Source organism: Gorilla gorilla, chromosome 9 (assembly GCF_029281585.2).
Source record: "Gorilla gorilla gorilla isolate KB3781 chromosome 9, NHGRI_mGorGor1-v2.1_pri, whole genome shotgun sequence".
NCBI classification, from domain to species: Eukaryota; Metazoa; Chordata; class Mammalia; order Primates; family Hominidae; genus Gorilla; species Gorilla gorilla.
Window position 1 is genome coordinate 40,068,970 of NC_073233.2, and position 21,708 is coordinate 40,090,677.

The 21,708-nt window shown below is 41.7% G+C and overlaps 1 protein-coding gene across 2 annotated transcripts in view; it reads right to left on the bottom strand.

The window, feature by feature from the left end:
- Positions 1-242: 242 nt before the first annotated feature.
- Positions 243-21,708, bottom strand: part of CD59 (CD59 molecule (CD59 blood group)) — a 31,896-nt gene continuing 10,430 nt past the window's right edge. For both annotated transcript variants that reach the window (XM_019036637.4, XM_019036638.4), the window contains 3 exons: positions 13,969-14,053; positions 8,952-9,053; positions 243-1,918 (listed from right to left, as the gene is read on the bottom strand). In XM_019036637.4, the coding sequence (XP_018892182.1) occupies positions 1,701-1,918; positions 8,952-9,053; positions 13,969-14,050 (402 nt within the window). In that variant the 5' untranslated portion in view covers positions 14,051-14,053 and the 3' untranslated portion in view covers positions 243-1,700. The remainder of the gene's footprint in view (positions 1,919-8,951; positions 9,054-13,968; positions 14,054-21,708) is intronic.

The window sequence follows — 21,708 nt, forward strand, 5'->3', positions numbered from 1 at the left end:
GGCTTTCTGGAGTGTGGCTGAATTCCCCACCCCCTCGCCCCCAAAAAAGTTCCCAGAAATTCATTTTCTGCTTAAATTCATCAAAATTGTTTCTCATTCCTTAGAACTCACATGAAATGAGCTTCTTTGCTCAGCCAGTGGCTGTGGGCATGGTCAGTACTTCCTCAGGCCAAAAAAAAAAAACCTATTGACGTAAGGAAAGACACCGAGCTAACAGAGAACACAGAGCACCAAGGTAATGCTAAGTTTTGATAAGCAAGTCTCTATTTTCCTATGTTCAGGGAACGGCATCAACAGAAGAAAGCTGGCACTGCTCAGGATGTCTTCTTTCAGTTGCTACCATTAAGCATACTGCATATGTTCTTATCCTTTTCGGCCATAACCACATTCACCCACTTGTTATATTTCATTTTCAGAAAGGCATCATTCATTGCACTCGGTTTGTCCAACAGAGTATAATCAAGGGTTTTTTTTCAACATTAATCAAGAAATTCCTCCATCTGCAAAAGTCAGCCTATGCCATTAAATACAGCCAAGATCATAAAATACAAATGTCATTAGGTCTACTGAATCTTGAGATTCATTCACTAGAATACACAGGGAAAAGGAAAAAGTTTGCCCTTGTGAAAGGTGTGTATCATTTTTTAGAAAGAGCTTCTGAAAGCCTCAAACATCTGTGACTGTGCTAAGAGCCATTACAAAGGTATTTTATACAATCTATGCTGAGTCAGCTAGGAGTTAGCAGGAGGCTGGATGCAGATGGTAAAACATACCCCTGCAGATCTGTTGTTATTAAGGATGACCTTTGGAAGCCTCAAACTGTAACCACAAAGGGTGTCCCCATTGCATTCATACTATATACACACATACCTGAACTGCCTTCCTACCAGTAACATTTAAAATAAGCACACTTAATACTGCCAGTCACATGTAGTAGAGTGTTCACTCTGTAACTGTGTGTGGCAAAGCCAAGAAATCCTACCATTCCAATAAAAAAAAGGCAAGGAAATAGCTTTAACACACCATTAATGTATGCTATTACACTTTTCCAGTGGAAGATAACAAAGCCCATATAAAATTTAAAGACAGAGGAAAAACTCGATTTTCAGCCACTTGTACCTCTCTAAGTTTTCATGCCCTGCTATCTGGAACACTTCCGCACTTCCCTGCCAGAAGTCCTCTAGCTCTGCATTAAGGATCTTGTTGTCCCTGACTGACACCCACATATGGAACATTTGGCATGCCTCCATGGCAACACGGGAGCCCTGAAGTTTATGAAAGCGTTCCATGTGAGAGAGGATGCTCATATACTCCTGCCCCACCCTCCAAAGATGTACTAATGATGCTAACTGACTACATCCAAGGAGCCAGAGGAAAAATAATCTGAGGGCTGCAGAGAACCCACTCAAGCTGTCACTGCAAAGCTGGTCTTCCCAAGAGCAAAGGAGGAAGCATGCAATCTAGTTCAAGTCACACCTACTTCACTCTTAGACTTCTTCCTTCAAGTGGGGCTTCCCTGCAAACAGGACTGGTCTTCAAAGCCTCCCAGAGCCCCTCTATCTTAGCCAGGTTGCTCAAGCTAATTTTATTTTTTCCCAACAGGATCCATTTGGAAAATATCAAGCCTTTAGAATGTGGCAGCAAGAGAAAGCGGACTACGCAGGAACGTGGAGTTTGGGAGAAGCTCTCCTGGTGTTGACTTAGGGATGAAGGCTCCAGGCTGCTGCCAGAAATGGAGTCACCAGCAGAAGAACTGTTTTCTCTGATAAGGATGTCCCACCATTTTTAGGCTGTTCGTTAAAGTTACACAGGTCCTTCTTGCAGCAGGAGTACGTTAGCTCATTTTCCTTCAAGTGGGCTGCGAGGTCGTTGAAATTGCAATGCTCCAACTTCCAACACTTGTTATACACTTGTAACCCTGTGGGGAGACACACACAAGGGTAAGAAAGTAAGTGGGAAGAGTTCTGTATCTGCTTTTGAATCCTCAATTCTATTTCGTATGTATCCTGTGCAAGTAGAGACATCTAGGCAAGATGCTCATCCCAGGTGGGCTGTAAAGGAGAACAATTAAGTAAATAATGATACACCTCTAAATAGAGCTTTTACAGAAAACCAAGGTCTCATCAGAGCCAGTATAGTTATGGGGGTGGGACGGAGGAGGAACAGGCATTTATACTGTTAAGAGGGAAATTTGGTAATATCTGCCAAGATTTTAAACACATGCCCCCTTTGATCCAGCAATTCCACTTTTAGAATTTACGCTATGAAGTTACGTGGGGATTTTTTCCTTTTCTTTCTTCTTCTTTTTTTTTTTTTTTAGAGAGATAAGGTCTCACTTTCTTGCCTGGTCGTCTGGTCTTGAACTCCTGGGCTCGAGTGGCCCTCCTGCTTCAGCCTCCCAAAGTGATAGAATTATAGGGGTGAGCCACCATGCCCAGCCAAAGCTATGTATAAGATATATGCTCAAGAATGGTCAGAAAAAAACCTGAAAAACCCAGTCCATTAATTTTTAAAAAGTGTTAAAGAAATTACAATAGAATTCCTTACAATGCAAGTTCCATGCAGATAAGAAATGACATGGGCCTACAAGTGCCAACACGGAAGGAGCTTGATTTAAAAAAAAAAAAAAAAAAAAGGTGAGGGGGGCAGAAAAAGAGGTAAACTGGACTCCATCAAAATTTAAAACTTTTGCACTTCAAAGGACATTATCAAAAAATAAAAAGATAACTCACAGAAAGGGAGAAAATGTTTGCAAATCACATGTAAACCACCAGGTGCGGTGGCTCACACCTGTAATCCCAACACTTTGGGAGGCTGAGATGGGAGAATTGTTTGAGGCCAGAAGTTTCAGACCAGCCTGGTCAACATGGCAAGACCCCCTCTCTATTTCTTTTTTAAAGTCATATGTAAGAGCATAGTATCCAGGATATAGAAAACATTCTTAAACTCTACAATAAAAAGACTAACCCAATTAAAATATGGACAATGAGGCCAGTGTGATGGCTCACACCTGTAATCCCAGCACTTTAGGAGGCTGAAGTGAGAGGATTGCCTGAGGCCAGCCTGGGCAACATAGTGGTATCCCAACTCTACAAAAATAAAAAATAAATAAATTAGCCAGGCAGGGTGTTGCGCCTTTAGTCTTAGCTACTTGGGAGGCTGAGGCAGGAGGATCACTCAGACTCAGGACTTTAAGGCTGCAGTGAGCTATGATTGTACTACTGCATTCCAGCCTAGGCAACAAAGCAAGATCCTGCCTCTTTAAAAAAAAATGGGCAAAGGGTTTGAATAAACATTTCTCCAAAGAAGATTCTCAAATGGCCAATAAGTACATGAAAAGATGCTTGATATCATTAGTCATTAGGAACATGCAAATGAAAATCACAGTGAGATACCACTTTATACTCACTAGGATGGCTAAGATCAAGAAAATGGTAAATAGCAAATGTTGCAAGGAAGTGGAAAAAATTGGAACCCTCAAACGTTGCTGGTGGGAATGTAAAATGGTATAGATACTCTGGACAAATTTGGCATTTCTGCAAAAAGTTAAAGATAGAGTTATCCATTTGACTGAGCAATTCCACTCACAAGTGTATATACTTCTGCCATTCTCTGGAAGGATTCCCAAGTAATTTAATACTGTTATCATCACAGAAGAATACACTTCGTTTATGTTTCTATTGAGTTTTTCAAATTTGCCACATGGATAATTTTTAAAATATTTGAAACTTCATTTTAAAAATCATTAGATTATTCAGTAATACAGGAAGTTTCTACAAGAACATGCCATCATGGTCTCATTTTTGGAAAAATAGCCTTGGGCACACAGGAAAATAAAGTCCAGATGTATACACTCCAAGTATCTTATCGTAGTTTGAATTGAAAACTACGTTCACACACAAGTTTCCACATGAATGTTCATGGCACCATGATTCAAAACTGCTAAAAAGTGGAAACAACCCATATGTCCATTACTGGTGAATGGATAAACAAAATGTGGTATATCCACACAATAGAATACTATGTGGCCACAACAGAATGAAGTACTGATACATGCCACAGCATGAGTGAACCTTGGAAACATTATGTTTAGTGAAAAAAAAGCTAGTCGCAAAGTGCCACAATACTGTATGATTCCTTGCATATGAAGTGCCCAGGAGAGCCAAATCTATGAAGACAGAAAGTAGATCAGTCACTGCTGGGGCATGTGGGAGGGAGGAATGAGGACTGACTGCTAACAGGTTTCTTTTCAAGGTGACAAAGATCCTGGAATTAGACAGTTGCGATAAGTCATACAACCTTGTAAATATACTAAGAGCCACTGAATCATACACTTTAAAATGTAAATGTTCTGGTCTGTGAATTATATCTCAATAAAAACCCTAGATGCAGAACAGTGTATAGAATGTGACCCATTTGTGGAAATAAAGCACATATACATTGAGGTAAGTGCATTTATTTTTCTCTGGAAGGATTCCCAAGTAATTTAATAGTGTTATCATCATGGAAGAATACACTTCGTTTATGTTTCTATTGAGTTTTTTAAATTTGCCACATGGATGATTTATTTTTAAAATATTTGAAACTTCATTTTAAAAATCATTAGATTATTCAGTAATACTGGAAAAGTTTCTACAAAAAACACGCCATCATGGTCCCATTTTTGGAAAAATAGCCTTGGGCACACAGGAAAATAAAGGCCAGAAGTATATACTCCAAGTATCTTATCACAGTTTTTTTAATATTCAGAAAAAGCATGTTAGGTGAAAAATGTATTAGTTGAGAGAGTGGTATTATGGTAGATTTTCTTCTCCAAAAATAACTGAGTGCCTATGTGCTAGATACTGGGGTATAAGAAGGTATTTGTCCTTGCCCTGAAATTGGTTTCTTATCTTCTGTGCTGGAAAGAAAAAAATGCAGATGCATACTTCCTTATTTCAGGCTTGTAGCTAATTTACCCAATTCCATGCAGAGCTTGGAACACAACACTTGTCAGTTTATAACTGCAGGCATAACTGTCCTGTCCTCCTCCTCTGAGGGGATGGGTATCTGGATTGGAATTTAATGAAGTTTAGTCAAGTGGCAGAGTCCAGATAGAGTATTCCAGAAATGGCTCTAGTTGCTGAAGTCTTAACTAAATAACTGGAAGCTTCTAGTATTGTACTAGAGGCTGCTGGTGATTCAGACAAGTTACTGCTTTGTAACAGTAATTAGGCATTGGAACTTGAAAAGCTTTAAAGCTATCAGAATTTTAATTAGGGAAGCCTAGAAGCTTGGGGAGAACAGACAGTAATTTATGAATAATTGCTACCAATTAATCATTTACTATGTGTCGTGCAGCGTACCAAAGTGCTTTATTTGAATTATTATTCAAACAACAGCCTTAACAATGGTAATCTTCTCACCAAAGCCAGCCTCGGAATTATCCACATAAAAGTGGATTATATCAGAATCCCTGGAGTGTTACAGGTTTTCTCCTTCCCACTCTTTTTGAAGACTTTGGCTCAAGTCTATCTAAAGTCAACAGTCTTCAGCTGTCCTAGGCACCCTTAAATGTGGCCCTTGTTCAGAACGTCATTACAGCAATGACCACTTGACACTGTCATCAGAGGCTCCTTCAAGACTAAGTACATTTAACCTTGCTTACACTTCCATGGTTTATACTGCTAGGATGCCAGTAAATATTGGTTGAATTAGCAGCCAACCTGTCTCTCTTCTAGACTTACTTTGTATAGCACCATCGTATCTGTCGCTGTGCAAACGTCATAGTGTGTAGTTACACAAACTTACATGGAATAGCCTAGTACACACTCAGGCTATGTGGTATGTCCTATTGCTCTTAGGCTACAAACCTGTACAGCAAGTTACTATACTGAATACTGTAGGCAACTGTAATGCAGTGGTAAATATTTGTGTATCTGACCATATGTAAACATAGAAAAAGTACAGTAAAAATATGATACAAAATATTTTAAAAATGGTACACCTGTACAGGGCACTTACCGTGAATGGAGCTTGTGAGACTGGAAGTCAGTGAATGAGTGGTGGGCGAATGTGAAGGCCTAGGACATTGCTGTACACTACTGTAGATGTTTTAAATATTGTACATTTAGTCCACACTAAGCTTACTTTAAAAAATCAACCCTAGTTTACTGCCACTTTACTTTAGAAATTTTTTAATTGTAAATGTTTTTACCTTTGTAATAAAACAGGGTAAAACACAAACATGTTATATAGTGGCACAAAAATATTTTCTTTCTATTCTTATTTTATAAGCCTTTTTATTTTAAAAAATTTTTACTTTAAAAGCTTTTCTTGTTTTTGTTAAAAATGAAGACAAAAGCACACACATTAGCCTAGTTCCTACATAGGGTCTGGATCATCAGTATCACTGTTTTCCACCTCTTCATCTTGTCCCACTGGAAGGTCTTAGGGGTAAGAATACTCATGGGGCTGTCCTGTCCTAGGAGAGCAATGCCTTCTTCTGGAATACCCTCTGAAGGACCTGCCTGCTGAGGCTGTTTTTTTTTTTTTTTTCTTTTGTAGAGACAGTCTTGTTCTGTCACCCAGGCTAGAGTGCAATGGCACGACCTTGGCTCACTGCAACCTCCGCCTCCTGGATTCAAGCAATTCTTCTGCCTCAGCCTCCCGAGAGGCTGTTTTATAGTTAATTTTTTTAGTAAGCAGAAGGAGTACATGCTAACATGATAAAAAATATAGTAAATACACAAACCAGTAACACATTTATTATAAAATATTATATACTGTACATAATTATCAAAATATCAAGTATTATATATTGTGTTATATTTTAGTTTTGTAAGAAACTACCAAACTGTCATCCACAGTAGCTATACTGGTTTGCATTCCCACTAGGAATGAATCAAAGTTCCCGCTGCCGCTGGGCATGGTAGCTCACGCCTGTAATCCCAGCACTTTGGGAGGCCGAGGCAGGCAGATCACTTGAGCCCAGGAGTTTGAGATGAGCCTGAGCAAAATAGTGAAACCCTGTCTCTACTAAAAATACAAAAATTAGCTGGGCATGGTGGCTTATGCCTGTAATCCCATTACTCAGGAGGCTGAGGCATGAGAATCACTTGAACCCTGGAGGCAGAGGTTGCAGTGAGCCAAGATTGCACCACTGCCCTCTAGCCTAGGTGACAGAGCAAGACCTTGTCTCAAAAACGAAAAAAAAAACCCAAAAAAACAAAGTTCCCATTGTTCCACATCCTCACCAGCATCTGGAGTTGTCAGAGTTTTGGAGTTTGGCCATTTTAATAGGTGTGTCTCATTTTTGTTTACATTAACCACTTATAAGAAATTTTGGGATTTAAGAGCTGGAAAAAGATCTTGGCTTTGACCTCCTTTCCTCTCCTCCCTACCTCTGCTGTCCAACACATACATTTCATAACTGAAAAACAGAGGTGCAGAGAGCTAGCTGGTGGCAGGACAGAAGTCAGAGCTCTAATTGCTGCTGTAATATTCACTCAACACATAGTAATTGCCCTTATCGTCTCATTTGGAAACGATACTTAGTTTAATTATACTTAGTAGTGAGGAGTCCAAGAGACACAGTTGATCAAGCTAAAGAGCCAAGTCTTCTGTGCTCGTACATAATGACCATGTTCTCTCTAGGGGCCTTACTACGCTTCCTACATTAACAGTGAATGAACATGGTCTTCCAGTGGGGGCAGAGGGACTAGTCCCCTACAGAATCAAGAGCTCTGAATGGAAGGTTTGGAGTTTTAGCTGCAATCCAGCTAAACTATATCAAATTTATCAAATCCAGCTAAATATATCAAAATTATCAGATGCCCCTGTTTTTTTAGACAGGGTAACTATAATTTGTCTTTAGTTATTGAGGAATTTCTCCTTTCTGGGGAAGTTATCTTTATCTCAGGTTTTTCTGAACATGTGGGTGTCCCAAGGCTTTTCTGAGTTTACCTGACATGTTCACCATTTCTTGATGTTGACACTGGGGGGAGCTGGTGTAGAAGGCCTAAGAGTACAAATAACCTTGTGCAGTGTTTTTATTATTAATCTCTTAGAAATCTAAGCCTGAGGTTTTACCTTGGACACTAAGAACATTCTGAAACTGCCATTCCTCGCTGGCATCATTTGCACACATCGATTCTATCCAGAACCATACCCCAGCAAGAACAGAGGGCATGTCTTTGCTGGTTTCTTTCCTCTGTCTACCACTTCCTAAACTCTATTTTAACAGGGTTGATGGAGGTGAATATTCTGTAGTCTAACAAATTTGGAAAATGCAGACTGGACAGGACTTGTGCATGTTAGCATTGCCCACTCCCACATTCATGAGCACCTTGCTCTGAGGCTACCAAGCCCTGGCACCTGCTGTTGCCCCTCCCAGGCACACCCTTCCCTTCTTAGCCCTCTTACCTCCTACTTGTCCTTTGAGCTCAGCTTGAGTCTCCTCAGGACTCTGAATATACCAGATACCCCATGGAATGAGACAGAGGCATATATAATGACATTTAGGACAGCCAAACAGGCCTTTGTCATAATTTTAATTGTATGTGTCCTTTCTTTATCTTTGCATCCCTAGCTCCTAACCCTCTGCTGGGCACACAGTAGGTTCTCCAAGGTCTGGGAGGCAGCACAGGGCTGCTGTAAAAGAGCACAAGCTTTGGAATCAGATGGACTTCCATGTTCAATTCCTGAGTCGGTTACTTAACCATAATTTCTTGCTTAATCTGAGCCTCCATTTCCACATTTATCAAATGGAAATAAAAGATCACCCTTAGAAGTAAGTGCAAAACATTAAATTTAAAATGTATGAAGAAAGTGCTTAGCCCAATACACACCTGATGCTAATAAATGGTAGCTATTACTTGATGCAAGCCTAATGAGGATTACAGTGGCACAGTTTTTTTCCCAGGCACTTATTACCCCATTACATTTAGGAGACAGACAGGGGAGGCTCTTACCAGCTTTGGTAATGAGACACACATCAAAATCAGATGAACAATTGACGGCTGTTTTGCAGTCAGCAGTTGGGTTAGGACAGTTGTAGCACTGCAGGCTATGACCTAGAATCAGGAAGAAAGTCAGGATCTCTTAAAGCAGCACTGACTTGTCCCCTGGCAGCCCACCATCTCCATTAATATGGGCCCAAAGTCAGCAACTTGTGGTATACTTCCACTCCCGCACAAATGTATAGCAGTTATATCTTTCCAAATTCAAACTACAGTTCCAGCAACATTTTTTGGACCCTGATGCAAGCACAAAAGAAATATCCACATTTGAAAATCCATCTAACTGTGCAATTGAGAAGCTTCCTCCTAACCTGCAACTGGAAGGAGATTAGTCTGCAATGTAATGATGTGGTAAGATGAAATTACCCAGAAACAAACAGAATTCTATAAGTGTCTTCCAAGCAATGAATATGCCCAATTAAATCACATCCTCGTGGGTTGATGATCAGCGTCTGGCAATACCTATCTGCATGAAAATACATTTTCAAAATGAAATATGTAAAATGTCATCACCGATTAGTATTAATAGATGAACATCTGCAATTGATTTGATGCGAGGGAACACTAATTTTGAACCCCAATTAAGCAAATGGTTATCCCCCTAAAAAGAAATCTATTCCCCTCATTAGTAGATGTGTATTATTATGCTGGACACAATAATTATGTTGTGAATTTTGTCAATTAAAAAATCTGTGAAAATTTTGTTTCTTCTCTTATTATTGAGGTAAGTCTCATAATACCCTTGATTTTGCCTCTTGGCCTGCAAAGCTTAAAATATTTACTATCTGGGCCAGGTGCAGTGGCTCACACCTGTAATCCCAGCACTTAGGGATGCCGAGGAGGGTGGATCACCTGAGGTCAGGAGTTTAGACACCAGCCTGGCCAACATAGCGAAACCCCATCTCTACTAAAAATACAAAAATTAGCCAGGCATGGTGGTGCACACCTATAATCCCAGCTACTTGGGAGGCTGAGGCAGGAGAATCGCTTGAACCCAGGAGGCAGAGGTTGCAGTGAGCCAAGATTGCACCACTGCACTCCAGCTTGGGTGACAGAGCGAAACTCTCTTTAAAAAAAAAAAAATTGCTATCTGGTCCTGTACAGAAAAAGTCTGATAACCTCTGGGATAGGGTATCATTACTGAACTACCCCCTTCTAAGGGACTGACCGAATGCCAGGAGTACACACTGTCAAAGACAAGACAACAGCTGTGCACTTAAACCCATGGGCATAGGACAGCTGGGTACCAGCAGACACAACGTGAGGGTCATCTTACATCAGAAGCAAATTGCCTCCAGTTCCCTAGTTTGAAAAACAATTATTGCTCCCAGTCAATTCTTAGCACTCATCCTTGCTAGCTGTCAGTTTTTGCTGGGTTATTTTTCCTTCTCCATTTTTGTAACAACAGTGACAAGAAAAAGATGAGTTACAGTCCACACGTGTGATGGGGAGAGAATGAGGAAGCAAGAGTTGGAAGGAAATCTTCCTGGTTTGTATGGATACCCCCATTTCCATCATCAGAGATAAACTATCTTCATGCCATATGACTTCTACCATGTAATCAGTATTTGGCAGTACCTACCTCTATGAAAAGACATTTTCAAAGATGAAACACGTAAAATCTCACAAAAGAATGTCATGGTTAAACCAAGTGTGGGTTTTAGAGCCCAACAGCTGACTTCTAGTTCTAAGGCTGAAGCCTAGGTTTATCACCATGGAAATAGATTTTTCAGTGGAAAGTCCAGTGGAAGGAAGGTGGGTCCTCACTTTCTGTGCACAGACAGGAACCCAGTTCTCTAGAGCATCTGAAATAGCCATGCCTGCCCTCACAGGTGTGAAATCCTACCCAATAGAGGATCCTCTGACTTGTGAAGGTTCCAGCTTAATGCCTTGAAATATTAGTTTTAAAAAACAACAACAACAACAAACTAGGCCAGGTGTGGTGGCTCACACCTATAATCCCAGCACTTTGGGAGGCCGAGGTGGGTGGATCACTTGTAGCCAGGAGTTTGAGACCACCCTGGCCAACACGGTGAAACCTCGCCTCTACAAAATATACAAAGATTAGCCGGGCATGGTGGTACATGCCTGTAATCCCAGCTATTCAGGAGGCTAAGGCATGAGAATCACTTGAGCTTGGGAGGTGGAGGGTACAGTGAGCCAAGCTTGCACCACTGCACTCCAGCCTGGGAGACAGAGCGAGGCCATGTCTAAAAAATAAATAAAATAAAATAAAATAAAAACCAACCTCCTCCTTCCCCACTTTTTTGCAGATGACAAGACAGATGTCTGGAGAGGTGATGTGACTCACACAAGGACACCTGGCTACAAAGCAGCAGAGCTGGCGGCAGCCCTGGGGCCTGTGGGCAGGGCCCTATCCACCAAGCTTTGTTTGTTCTCCCCCACTGTCAGCCTGTGGCTGTCATGCCCGTGTGAGAGGGAAGCCACAAGGAGAAGGCGCAAAGATGCAATTTTTCTTTGGTCCCTTCCTTGTGCCAGACATGTATTCACACGCATGAAATGAAAAGAGTCTAAGATGAAGGGTGTTGTTCTTGAGACTGGCCATGTTTGAGGGCCATTTTAAAAGGTTACCTGTAGACATGGATTTTTGTGCTGGCTAGATCCCGGGCTCATTTGGCCTCTTAAGAAACCTTTAGAAGGAAAGGCTAAAACCCATGGTTGGAACGTCTGTGGGCAAAAATATTCATGGCAAACATGTTCATTCAGTGTTCAAATATATGTGCATCGATGTGCTAAGCTCTTCATAGGATTGTTAAGAGAAGCAGGCTCAATTATCTTCATCCCCACCTTGCAAGAGAAAACTAAGACTAAGATGTTAACTAACTTGTTCAAAGCCACACAGCTACTAAGTGACCGAGCTGAGCTCAAACTCAGGCTGTCAGTTCTAAAATCCAAGCTTGGTTAACCATGATGTTCTTCTAATTGACCTGAGTGGGAAGAGAAGGAAACTCCAGATTATGGTGGAAACTGAGGTCAAAAACAAGCAACAGTGCCAGGTGCAATGGCTCACGCCTGTAATCCCAACACTTTGGCAGGCTGAGGTAGGTGGCTCATTTGAGGTCAGGAATTCCAGACCAGCCTGGCCAACATGGTGAAAGCCCGCCTCTACTAAAAATACAAAAATTAAAAAATAAATAAAAAAATACAAAAATTAGCCAGGCATAGTGGCATGCTCCTGTAATCCCAGCTACTCAGAAGACTGAGGCAGGAGAATCGCTGGAACCTGGGACACGGAGGTTGCAGTGAGCTGAGATCGTGCCACTGCGCTCCAGCCTGGGCGACAGAGTGAGACTCCATCCCCCTGAAAAAAACAAACAAAAAAAACAAGCAATAGGTCAGTGGACAACGGTTTGATATTTTAGCCACTAAGCCAGGGTAGACGAGATTTCCCCTGGGCCATAAGAGGCAGAGCTCAGAGGAAAGTTCCCCTGCAGGGTCCTGAGACCCTTTTGGGCAGCAGCAAAGAAGGCCTCTCATCTGTGGGCGTGTGAGCTTCACATCTCAATTCTCTGAGAAAGGGCTGAAGCGCACCCCAAGACTTGTCACAGAGAAGCTGATGGTCCCAAGCTTGCTCCATAAACAAATGCAGACTGCTGGAAGTAGGATGTCACTGGGCTATTAAAATTCTAGAAAATATTCCAACTTAAGCAGCAGAGACAGAAAAAAAGAAGGAACCAAGAAAAATGAATAAATAAAAAATAATTATAGAAAAAATATAGTGTTGCAACACAGGTGAACCACATTACAGTGCACCCTGGCTAGAATCACGGAAGGTGGGGAAGAAGGGGTGCCATGACTTCTCTTTCTGCTCAGAAAGGGAGAACATATTAAAGTGTGTCCTGGGGCAAGTTACTACTTTGCCTTCATTTCCTCAGCTGTAATATGGGAGGTAACAGTACCGACCTCCCGGGATGGCTGGACGGATTTAAATGAGACAGGCTCTGGCACAGTCCCCAGTAAACAATAAACAGTCAATATATGGTTGCTGTTAATATTCTAAGACATGCTACAGTGGTGTGGAAATCTTTTTTTAAATTGCTCATTGTATTGCCACTTTCTTTTCTGCTCCCCCCACCAACCATATTTATAAAAAACAAAAAACCAGCAGTGGCCAAGATATTATACCCACATGACACAGGCAGACAACCACATTTGATGTTTACAATGAAGCATGTGTGTTTCCACTGTTATAGAAGTTGACTCAGAAGCACACAATTTCCTCCGGCAACCAGGGGAGGGGTGGCTGAGGGGAGGGGGTGGCCCAGTGACAGATGGCCTGGAGCAGGAGGGAAGAGCAGGGACTCTGTTGCCAGACTGTGTGTTCACATTCCCGTGTACCACTTCTGTGTGTTATTTGACAAGTTATTAATTTTGGGGAGGCCTCAATCTTGTTGCTTGTAAAACAAGGATAAAAATACCACCAACTCCATCAGGTTGGCATGAGGATTAAATAAGCAAATACACGTAAAATGCTTAGAGTAGTGACTGGCACATAAATGCTTCAGGGTTAGTTAGCTGCTGCTGCTGTCACTATGACCATCATCATCATTAAAACATAGGAGGAGCCTCAGAGCAGAAGGACTGAGCTCAGACGGCTCTAAGCAGAGTGGACCCCAAAGGGACTTGCACAGCACTCTAAGAACGGTATCCATTGGTGTCCCCAAGCGGCTTATGGTGACAGAAGTGAAACTTCAGCCGCCGAGTGTTGACCCACCCCTGCCAAAAGCCACGTTGTAACTCAGGACGGGCTGTAACTCAGGAAGATGCCCCACTGAGGACAAGGTCATAACATAGGAAGGAGCTGTCATACAACCCCAGACCTGTAACACTGGAAGGCAAAAGAACCAAAGCCAGGCCTGGAGGAGCAGCTGGGGCTGAAACTGAGGCTTAAGAAGGGAGTTCATGGCCAAGGCAGCCTAGATCCATGTCCTGAGACTGAAGCACTCACCTGAATGGCAGAAGACAGCCAGGACGAGCAGCAGCCCGAACAGGACAGACCCTCCTTGGATTCCCATTGTGATTGTCCACATAACCTGGAAGGAAGGGACAGGAGGGAATGTCAGGAACCAACAAATGACTGCTGGTTGTCTCAAAAACCAAGGGCTGGAAGGCCAAGGAGGCTTCTGAGAGGAACATTTACAGGGGGAGTCAAGGCACACTGAATCCCTGGGCCATGCCCCAGCTCTGACCCACAGCACCATATACCCTTGAGTAGGCTCAGTCCCTATAAGCCCCAGTGTGTACTACCACACTGTGGGAATAACACTATCTTCCCCATCAGGGTCAGTGAGTCAAATGACAATATGAGCAAATTGACTCATACAGCCACTGTGGTTCCCACTCTACTGGCCCCACCCCAAGCTGCTGGCTGAAAGAGAGGGCCACTTCTCGGAGCCACAGCACTAAGTGAATCAGAACAAAGAGGTGACTCTGGAAGGCACCAGCATGCATTCAGCAGTGGAACAGGGAGCAATGGCTTAGCATACCTGGAAGCTCTGGCTCCTCACTGTAAGAAGTATAATGGGGACACTTGCTTGCTTTCTTTGGGGACATGAAGAGAGGTATTGAGCAACTTTGTAAGTTTCCATTACGTGAATGCCTAGATGTGTAGTGATAGCATCAGGTGAGAAGAAGGGAAGCCTGAAATGCCTCCAACCCTACTTTACCCAGTAAAGAAGCCAAAGCTTGGGGAGGTTTTGAACTTGCCTAAGTACAAAGCATCCATAGCAGAACTAAGAAATCTCCCAACTCCAACCCTACATCCCTGAACCCATCCTGAAATAAGGAGGTGGCAGTGCCTGTAAACCAGGGTACTCCATATTCTATTCTCCAGAGCCCCACAGGCCCGGACAGACAGATGGGTTCTTGGAAGGGTGAGTCATCTACCTTCCCTAAGTCAGAAATGCAGAGTTCCCTGGGGAACTGACAATCCTGACAATCATTCCTGTCCCTTCCTTCCAAGTTCTGTGGAATCATCACACATCTTGAAGGTCATCTGCTACTTAGGAATTTGCTGACGCAGGCCAGTGGAGGACTGAGAAGTTCCAGGAAAAGGGCAGGGTCTGACATTGTCCAAAAAAGAAAACAATCAGTGAGTCAAGCCTGGAGATGGGGGTGGTGGAGATGAGAAAGAGGTGGTTTTATGATATGTGAGGAACCAGGAAGAAAGACAATCGTCATCTGGCCTTTCCTTACAAATTGAGGGCTCCCCACCACCCGCTGGGCTCTGAAACCTACAGCCTGCTACGGGACACCATCCCCCATGTGGACCTTCCCAGGAGACCTGGGCTCCAGCACATCCAGCGGCTTGCTTGGTTCCCCATTTTCAGGGGTTTCTGAGTAGGAAGGGTGATTTATAGACTCAGGTTAGACAGGGCTCCAGTATACAAGGAACTGCTACAAGTGAGCAGGGAGAGGAAGGTATTGGTCTGAGGTCCCCAAACAGAGAGCTCCAGACACTTCCTAAAAGTTAAGCATAGCATGATTGGAGCCTGGGTATTATAGTGAGACCCTGTCTCTACAAAAATAAAAACATTAAAAAAAAATTAGACTGGTGTGGTGGCACATAACTGTAGTCCCAGCTACTTGGGAGGCTGAGGTGGGAGGATCGCTTGAGCCCAGGAGGTCAAGGCTACAGTGAGCTGTGACTGTGCCGCTGCACTCCAGCCTGGGTGACACAGCAAGACCCTCTCTCCAAACAAACAAACAAAAACCCAATGTAGCTACAATGTCAGGCATCCCCATGGAAGGAGGAAGGAAGGAATCTCCTGACTCGGGTTAGGCACTGGAAAGGTGTCAGGCTGGCAGGAGCTGCCGGTTCAGGACACTTCCCTTGGAATGGTCCTTGACATAAATCACACTGCCACAACACACAGGGTCCCTGATGGGGAGCTGTTCTTTGAAGTACCTTAGAAAGAAGTGGCCTGCTAAGAAAGCAGGAAGAACACAATGAAAGTGTTCAGAGCACAGGCATTCCAGTCCAATCTGGAGGCCTCCGAACAAGGCCAGATAGTTCTGGCTCTGTCACCTCTTTGCTACATGTTAACCTCTGATCACACTTTGGCTAGTAAGCATGGAGATAGTTACGTGTACTGCATAGCACAATGCCCGGCCAAAGATGGCACTCAAAAAGCTGTGGCCACTGTTAGTGCTACTCAGGAGTAATGAGGTTACTTGAGGAAGAAATTGCGTGGGGAGGGAGTGTTGGGGGGTGAAGGGTGGGAAGGCAGACAGAGGGTGATGTGAGGTGAGGAAGCCAGAGAAACACCCTGGGTTGAATGAGCAGGGGAGACCTCAGGCATCAAACCTAAGGAAGCCCTCAGTTTTCTGGGATGGGTGGGGAGTGTCAAGTCTTAGCCTCAGTTCCACATGACTGGCTGGTTGTTGCTACAGCTGATCCCATGACATGCTGCAGGGGAAGCCAAGACAGCAGAGAAAGGAAGTAGCTATGTGTAGATGCCAAGGTCGGGCTGTTCGATCAAAATAAGACCAGGCCTTTATGAACCACTGCCAAAATATGAATTTCCAAGAGCAAAACGTTCATATGGAGTGTGTGTATGTGTATGGGGGGCGGAGGAGGGCGGGAGGCAGAAAAAGAAACAGCTGATTGTTTCAAGGCTATTTTATAAATGCCCTACAATGTAGATGGTAACTAACACTAAGCAAGATCATTTATGGCTTTTTATTTTTCTTCCTGATCCTTTACTTTTTGCCATCCTTTCCCCAAATATTCTATAATTAACCAAGTATTACTTTTACAATCAGAAACATCAGGAAAATTCACACATGACAATGTTCCTTTTCTAGTAGTCATAGATCATCTATCTTTTGGTAAAACTACTCCCTAGACTAAAACACCCTCCATTTTAAGGAAAAAAAAAAAAAAAAAGAAGATGCCCATAAGTTAAGTGTAGATAAGATGGTAAATGAACCAAAAGTGTTGCCATTCCACCCAAACCAAGCACTTAAATGCAAGATACACTCAGAAAGCATCAACACTCAACTCCTTTCCAAACATTTCAGGATTCATTAATAACGGTGGGTTTGTCCCTAACGACTGTTCTAATAATACTGCTATTGTTCTGAATGATTTTTAATCATTCTAAAGAACGCACAACTGAAAAATCCCTCAAAGAAGATATGTAGGAACAAGTCTTCCCCCATGATGAAGGAACGGCAGGCTTTCCTGGGTGGTACGTAAGTTGACTCTAAAGTCATTTCCGTAATGGGAGCTCCAAGTAGGCCTTTCATCACAGGAATAAGAAATAGTCAAGGGTATACAAACATTCTTTAAAATAGCAAAAATTTAGTGATACACACATCCAACAATAAGGAAATGAGTATACACTTCCATGGTGGGGAACTGCATAGCCAGGAAAAGTAATGGACGTGGAAGGCTACTCACAATGAATTAAGATCTGCCAAGCAAATGGAAAGCAAAAAAAGCAGGGGTTGCAATCCTAGTCTCTGATAAAAGACTTTAAACCAACAAAGATCAAAAGAGATAAAGAAGGGCATTACATAATGGTAAGGGGATCAATGCAACAAGAAGAGCTAACTATCCTAAATATATATGCACCCAACACAGGAGCACCTAGACGCATAAAGCAAGTTCTTAGAGACCTACAAAGAGACTTAGACTTCCACACAATAATAGTGGGAGACTTTAACACCCCACTGTCAATATTAGACAGATCAAAAGACAGGAAATTAACAAGGATATCCAGGACTTGAACTCAGCTCTGCACCAAGTGGACCTAACAGACATCTACAGAACTCTCCATCCCAAATCAACAGAATATACATTCTTCTTAGCACCACATGGTAATTATTCTAAAATTGACCACATAATTGGAAGTAAAACACTCCTCAGCAAATGTAAAAGAACAGAAATCACAACAAACTGTCTCTCAGAACACAGTGCAATCAAATTAGAACTCAGGATTAAGAAACCCACTCAAAACCGCACAACTACATGGAAACTGAACAACCTGCTCCTGAATTACTGGGTAAATAATGAAATGAAGGCAGACATAAAGATGTTCTTTGAAACCAATGAGAACAAAGACACGAATTACCAGAATCTCTGGGACACATTTAAAGCAGTGTGTAGAGGGAAATTTATAGCACTAAATGCCCACAAGAGAAAGCAGGAAAGATCTAAAATTGACACCCTAACATCACAATTAAAAGAACTAGAGAAGCAAGAGCAAACAAATTCAAAAGCTAACAGACGACAAGAAATAACTAAGATCAGAGCAGATGTGAAGGAGATAGAGACACAAAAAACCCTTCAAAAAATCAATGAATCCAGGAGCTAGTTTTTTGAAAAGATCAACAGAATAGACTGTTAGCCAGACTAATAAAGAAGGAAAGAGAGAAGAATCAAATAGACACAATAAAAAATGATAAAGGAGATATCACTACCAATCCCACAGAAATACAAACTACCATCAGAGAATACTATAAACACTTCTACGCAAATAAACTAGAAAATCTAGAAGAAATGGATAAATTCCTGGGCACATACACCCTCCCAAGACTAAACCAGGAAGAAGTCGAATCTCTGAACAGACCAATAACAGGTTCTGAAATTAAGGCAATAATTAATAGCCTACCAACCAAAAAAAGTCCAGGACCAGATGGATTAATAGCTGAATTCTACCAGAGGTACAAAGAGGAGCTGGTACCATTCCTTCTGAAACTATTCCAATCAATAGAAAAAGAGGGAATCCTCCCTAACTCATTTTATGAGGCCAGCATCATCCTGACACCGAAACCTGGCAGAGACACAACAACAACAAAAAATTTTAGGCCAATATCCCTCATGAACATCTATGTGAAAATCCTCAATAAAATACTGGCAAACTGAATCCAGCAGCACATCAAAAAGCTCATTCACCACAATCAAGTCGGCTTCATCCCTGGGATGCAAGGCTGGTTCAACATATGCAAATCAATAAACATAATCCATCACATAAACAGAACCAAGACAAAAACCACGATTATCTCAATAGACACAGAAAAGGCCTTCGACAAAATTCAACAGCCCTTCATGCTAAAAACTCTCAATAAACTAGATATTGATGGAATGTATCTCAAAATAATAAGAGCTATTTATGACAAACCCACAGCCAATATCATACTGAATGGGCAAAAACTGGAAGCATTCCCCTTGAAAACTGGCACAAGACAAGGATGCCCTCTCTCACCACTCCTATTCAACACAATATTGGAAGTTCTGGCCAGGGCAATTAGGCAACAGAAAGAAATAAAGGGTATTCAATTAGGAAAAAAGGAAGTCAAATTGTCTGTTTGCGGATGACATGATTGTGTATTTAGAAAATCCCATCGTCTCCGCACAAAATCTCCTTCAGCTGATAAGCAACTTCAGCAGTCTCAGGATACAAAATCAATGTGCAAAAATCACAAGCATTCCTATACACCAATAACAGACAAACAGCCAAATCATGAGTGAACTCCCATTCACAATTGCTATAAAAAGAATAAAATACCTAGAAATCTAACTCACAAGGGATGTGAAGGACCTCTTCAGGGAGAACTACAAACCACTGCTCAAGGAAATAAAAGAGGACATAAACAAATGGAAGAAAATTCCATGTTCATGGATAGGAAGAATCAATATCATGAAAATGGCCACACTGCCCAAAGTAGTTTATAGATTCAATGCTATTCCCATCAAGCTACCACTGACTTTCTTCACAGAATTGGAAAAAACTACTTTAAATTTCATATGGAACCAAAAAAGAGCCCGCATAGCCAAGACAATCATAAGCCAAAAGAACAAAGCTGGAGGCATCATGCTACCTGACTTCAAACTATACTACAAGGCTACAGTAACCAAAACAGCATGGTACTGGTACCAAAACAGATATATAGACCAATGGAACAGAACAAAGGCCTCAGAAATAACACCACACATCTACGACCATCTGATCTTTGACAAACCTGGCAAAAACAAGCTACAGGGAAAGGATTCCCTATTTAATAAATGGTTCTGAGAAAACTGGCTAGCCATATGCAGAAAGCTGAAACTGGATCCTTTCCTTACACCTTACACAAAAGTTAACTTAAGATGGATTAAAGACTTAAATGTAAGACCTAAAACCATGAAAACCCTAGAAGAAAACCTAGGCAATACCATTCAGGACATAGGCATGGACAAAGACTTCATGACTAAAACACCAAAAGCAATGGCAACAAAAGCCAAAATAGACAAATGGGATCTAATTAAACTAAAGAGCTTCTGCACAGCAAAAGAAACTGTCAGCAGAGTGAAAAGGCAACCTAAAGAATGGGAGAAAATGTTTGCAATCTATCCATCTGACTAAGGGCTAATATCCAGAATCTACAAATAAACAAATTTACAAGAAAAAACAAACAACTCCATCAAAAAGTGGGTGAAGGATATAAACAGACACTTCTCAAAAGAAGACATTTATGCAGCCAACAAACTTATGAAAAAATGCTCACCATCACTGGTCATTAGAGAAATGCAAATCAAAACCACAATGAGATGCCATCTCACGCCAGTTAGAATGGCGATCATTAAAAAGTCAGCAAACAACAGATGCTGGAGAGGATGTGGAGAAACAGGAACGCTTTTACACTGTTGGTGGGAGTGTAAATTAGTTCAACCATTGTGGAAGATGGTATGGTGACTCCTCAAGGATCTAGAACATTTGACCCAGCAATCCCATTACTGGGTATATATCCAAAGGATTATAAATCATTCTACTATAAAGACACATGCACATGTATGTTTATTGCGGCACTGTTCACAATAGCAAATTCTTGGAACCAACCCAAATGCCCATCAATGATAGACTGGATAAAGAAAATGTGGCACATATACACCATGGAATACTATGAGTTATAGTTCTTTGCAGGAAAAAGGATGAGTTCATGTCCTTTGCAGGGACATGGATGAAACTGGAAACCATCATTCTCAGCAAAGTAACACAAGAAGAGAAAACCAAACACCACATGTTCTCACTTGTCAGTGGGAGTTAAACAATGAGAACACATGGACACAGGGAGGGGAACATCAGACACCGGGGCCTGTCGGGAGTTGGGGGGTGGGGGAGGGATAGCATTAGGAGAAATACCTAATGTAAACGACAAGTTGATGGGTGCAGCACACCACCATGGCACATGTATACCTATGTAACAAACCTGCACGTTGTGCACATGTACCCCAGAACGTAAAGTATAATTTTTTAAAAAGAGCTTAAATTCCGTATCTCCGAGAAAAAAAAAATACAGGCACTTCTTATCAAGTTCCTGAAAATGTTTTAGATAGCAAATGTTCTGGGTATTTGGGTAGAAAATGTAATGAGTCTATTTCAACTATTTTAAGTAGGAAAACATGTTACTGTCCATCCAAAACCCCAACCGGCCCCCCAAATATCAATTAAATATATATATACACCCACACACATTTGACCCTTGAACAACACAGGTTTGAACTGCAGGGGTCCATTTATATGCAATTTTTTTTCTGAAAATATATTGGAAAATATTTTGGAGATTTGCAATTGAAAAAACTGTTAGATAAACTGCATAGCCTAGAAATATTTTTTAAAATTAAGAAAAATTTAGGTATGTCATGAATGTATAAAATGTATATAGATACTAGTCTATTTTATCACTACCCAAAAACATACAC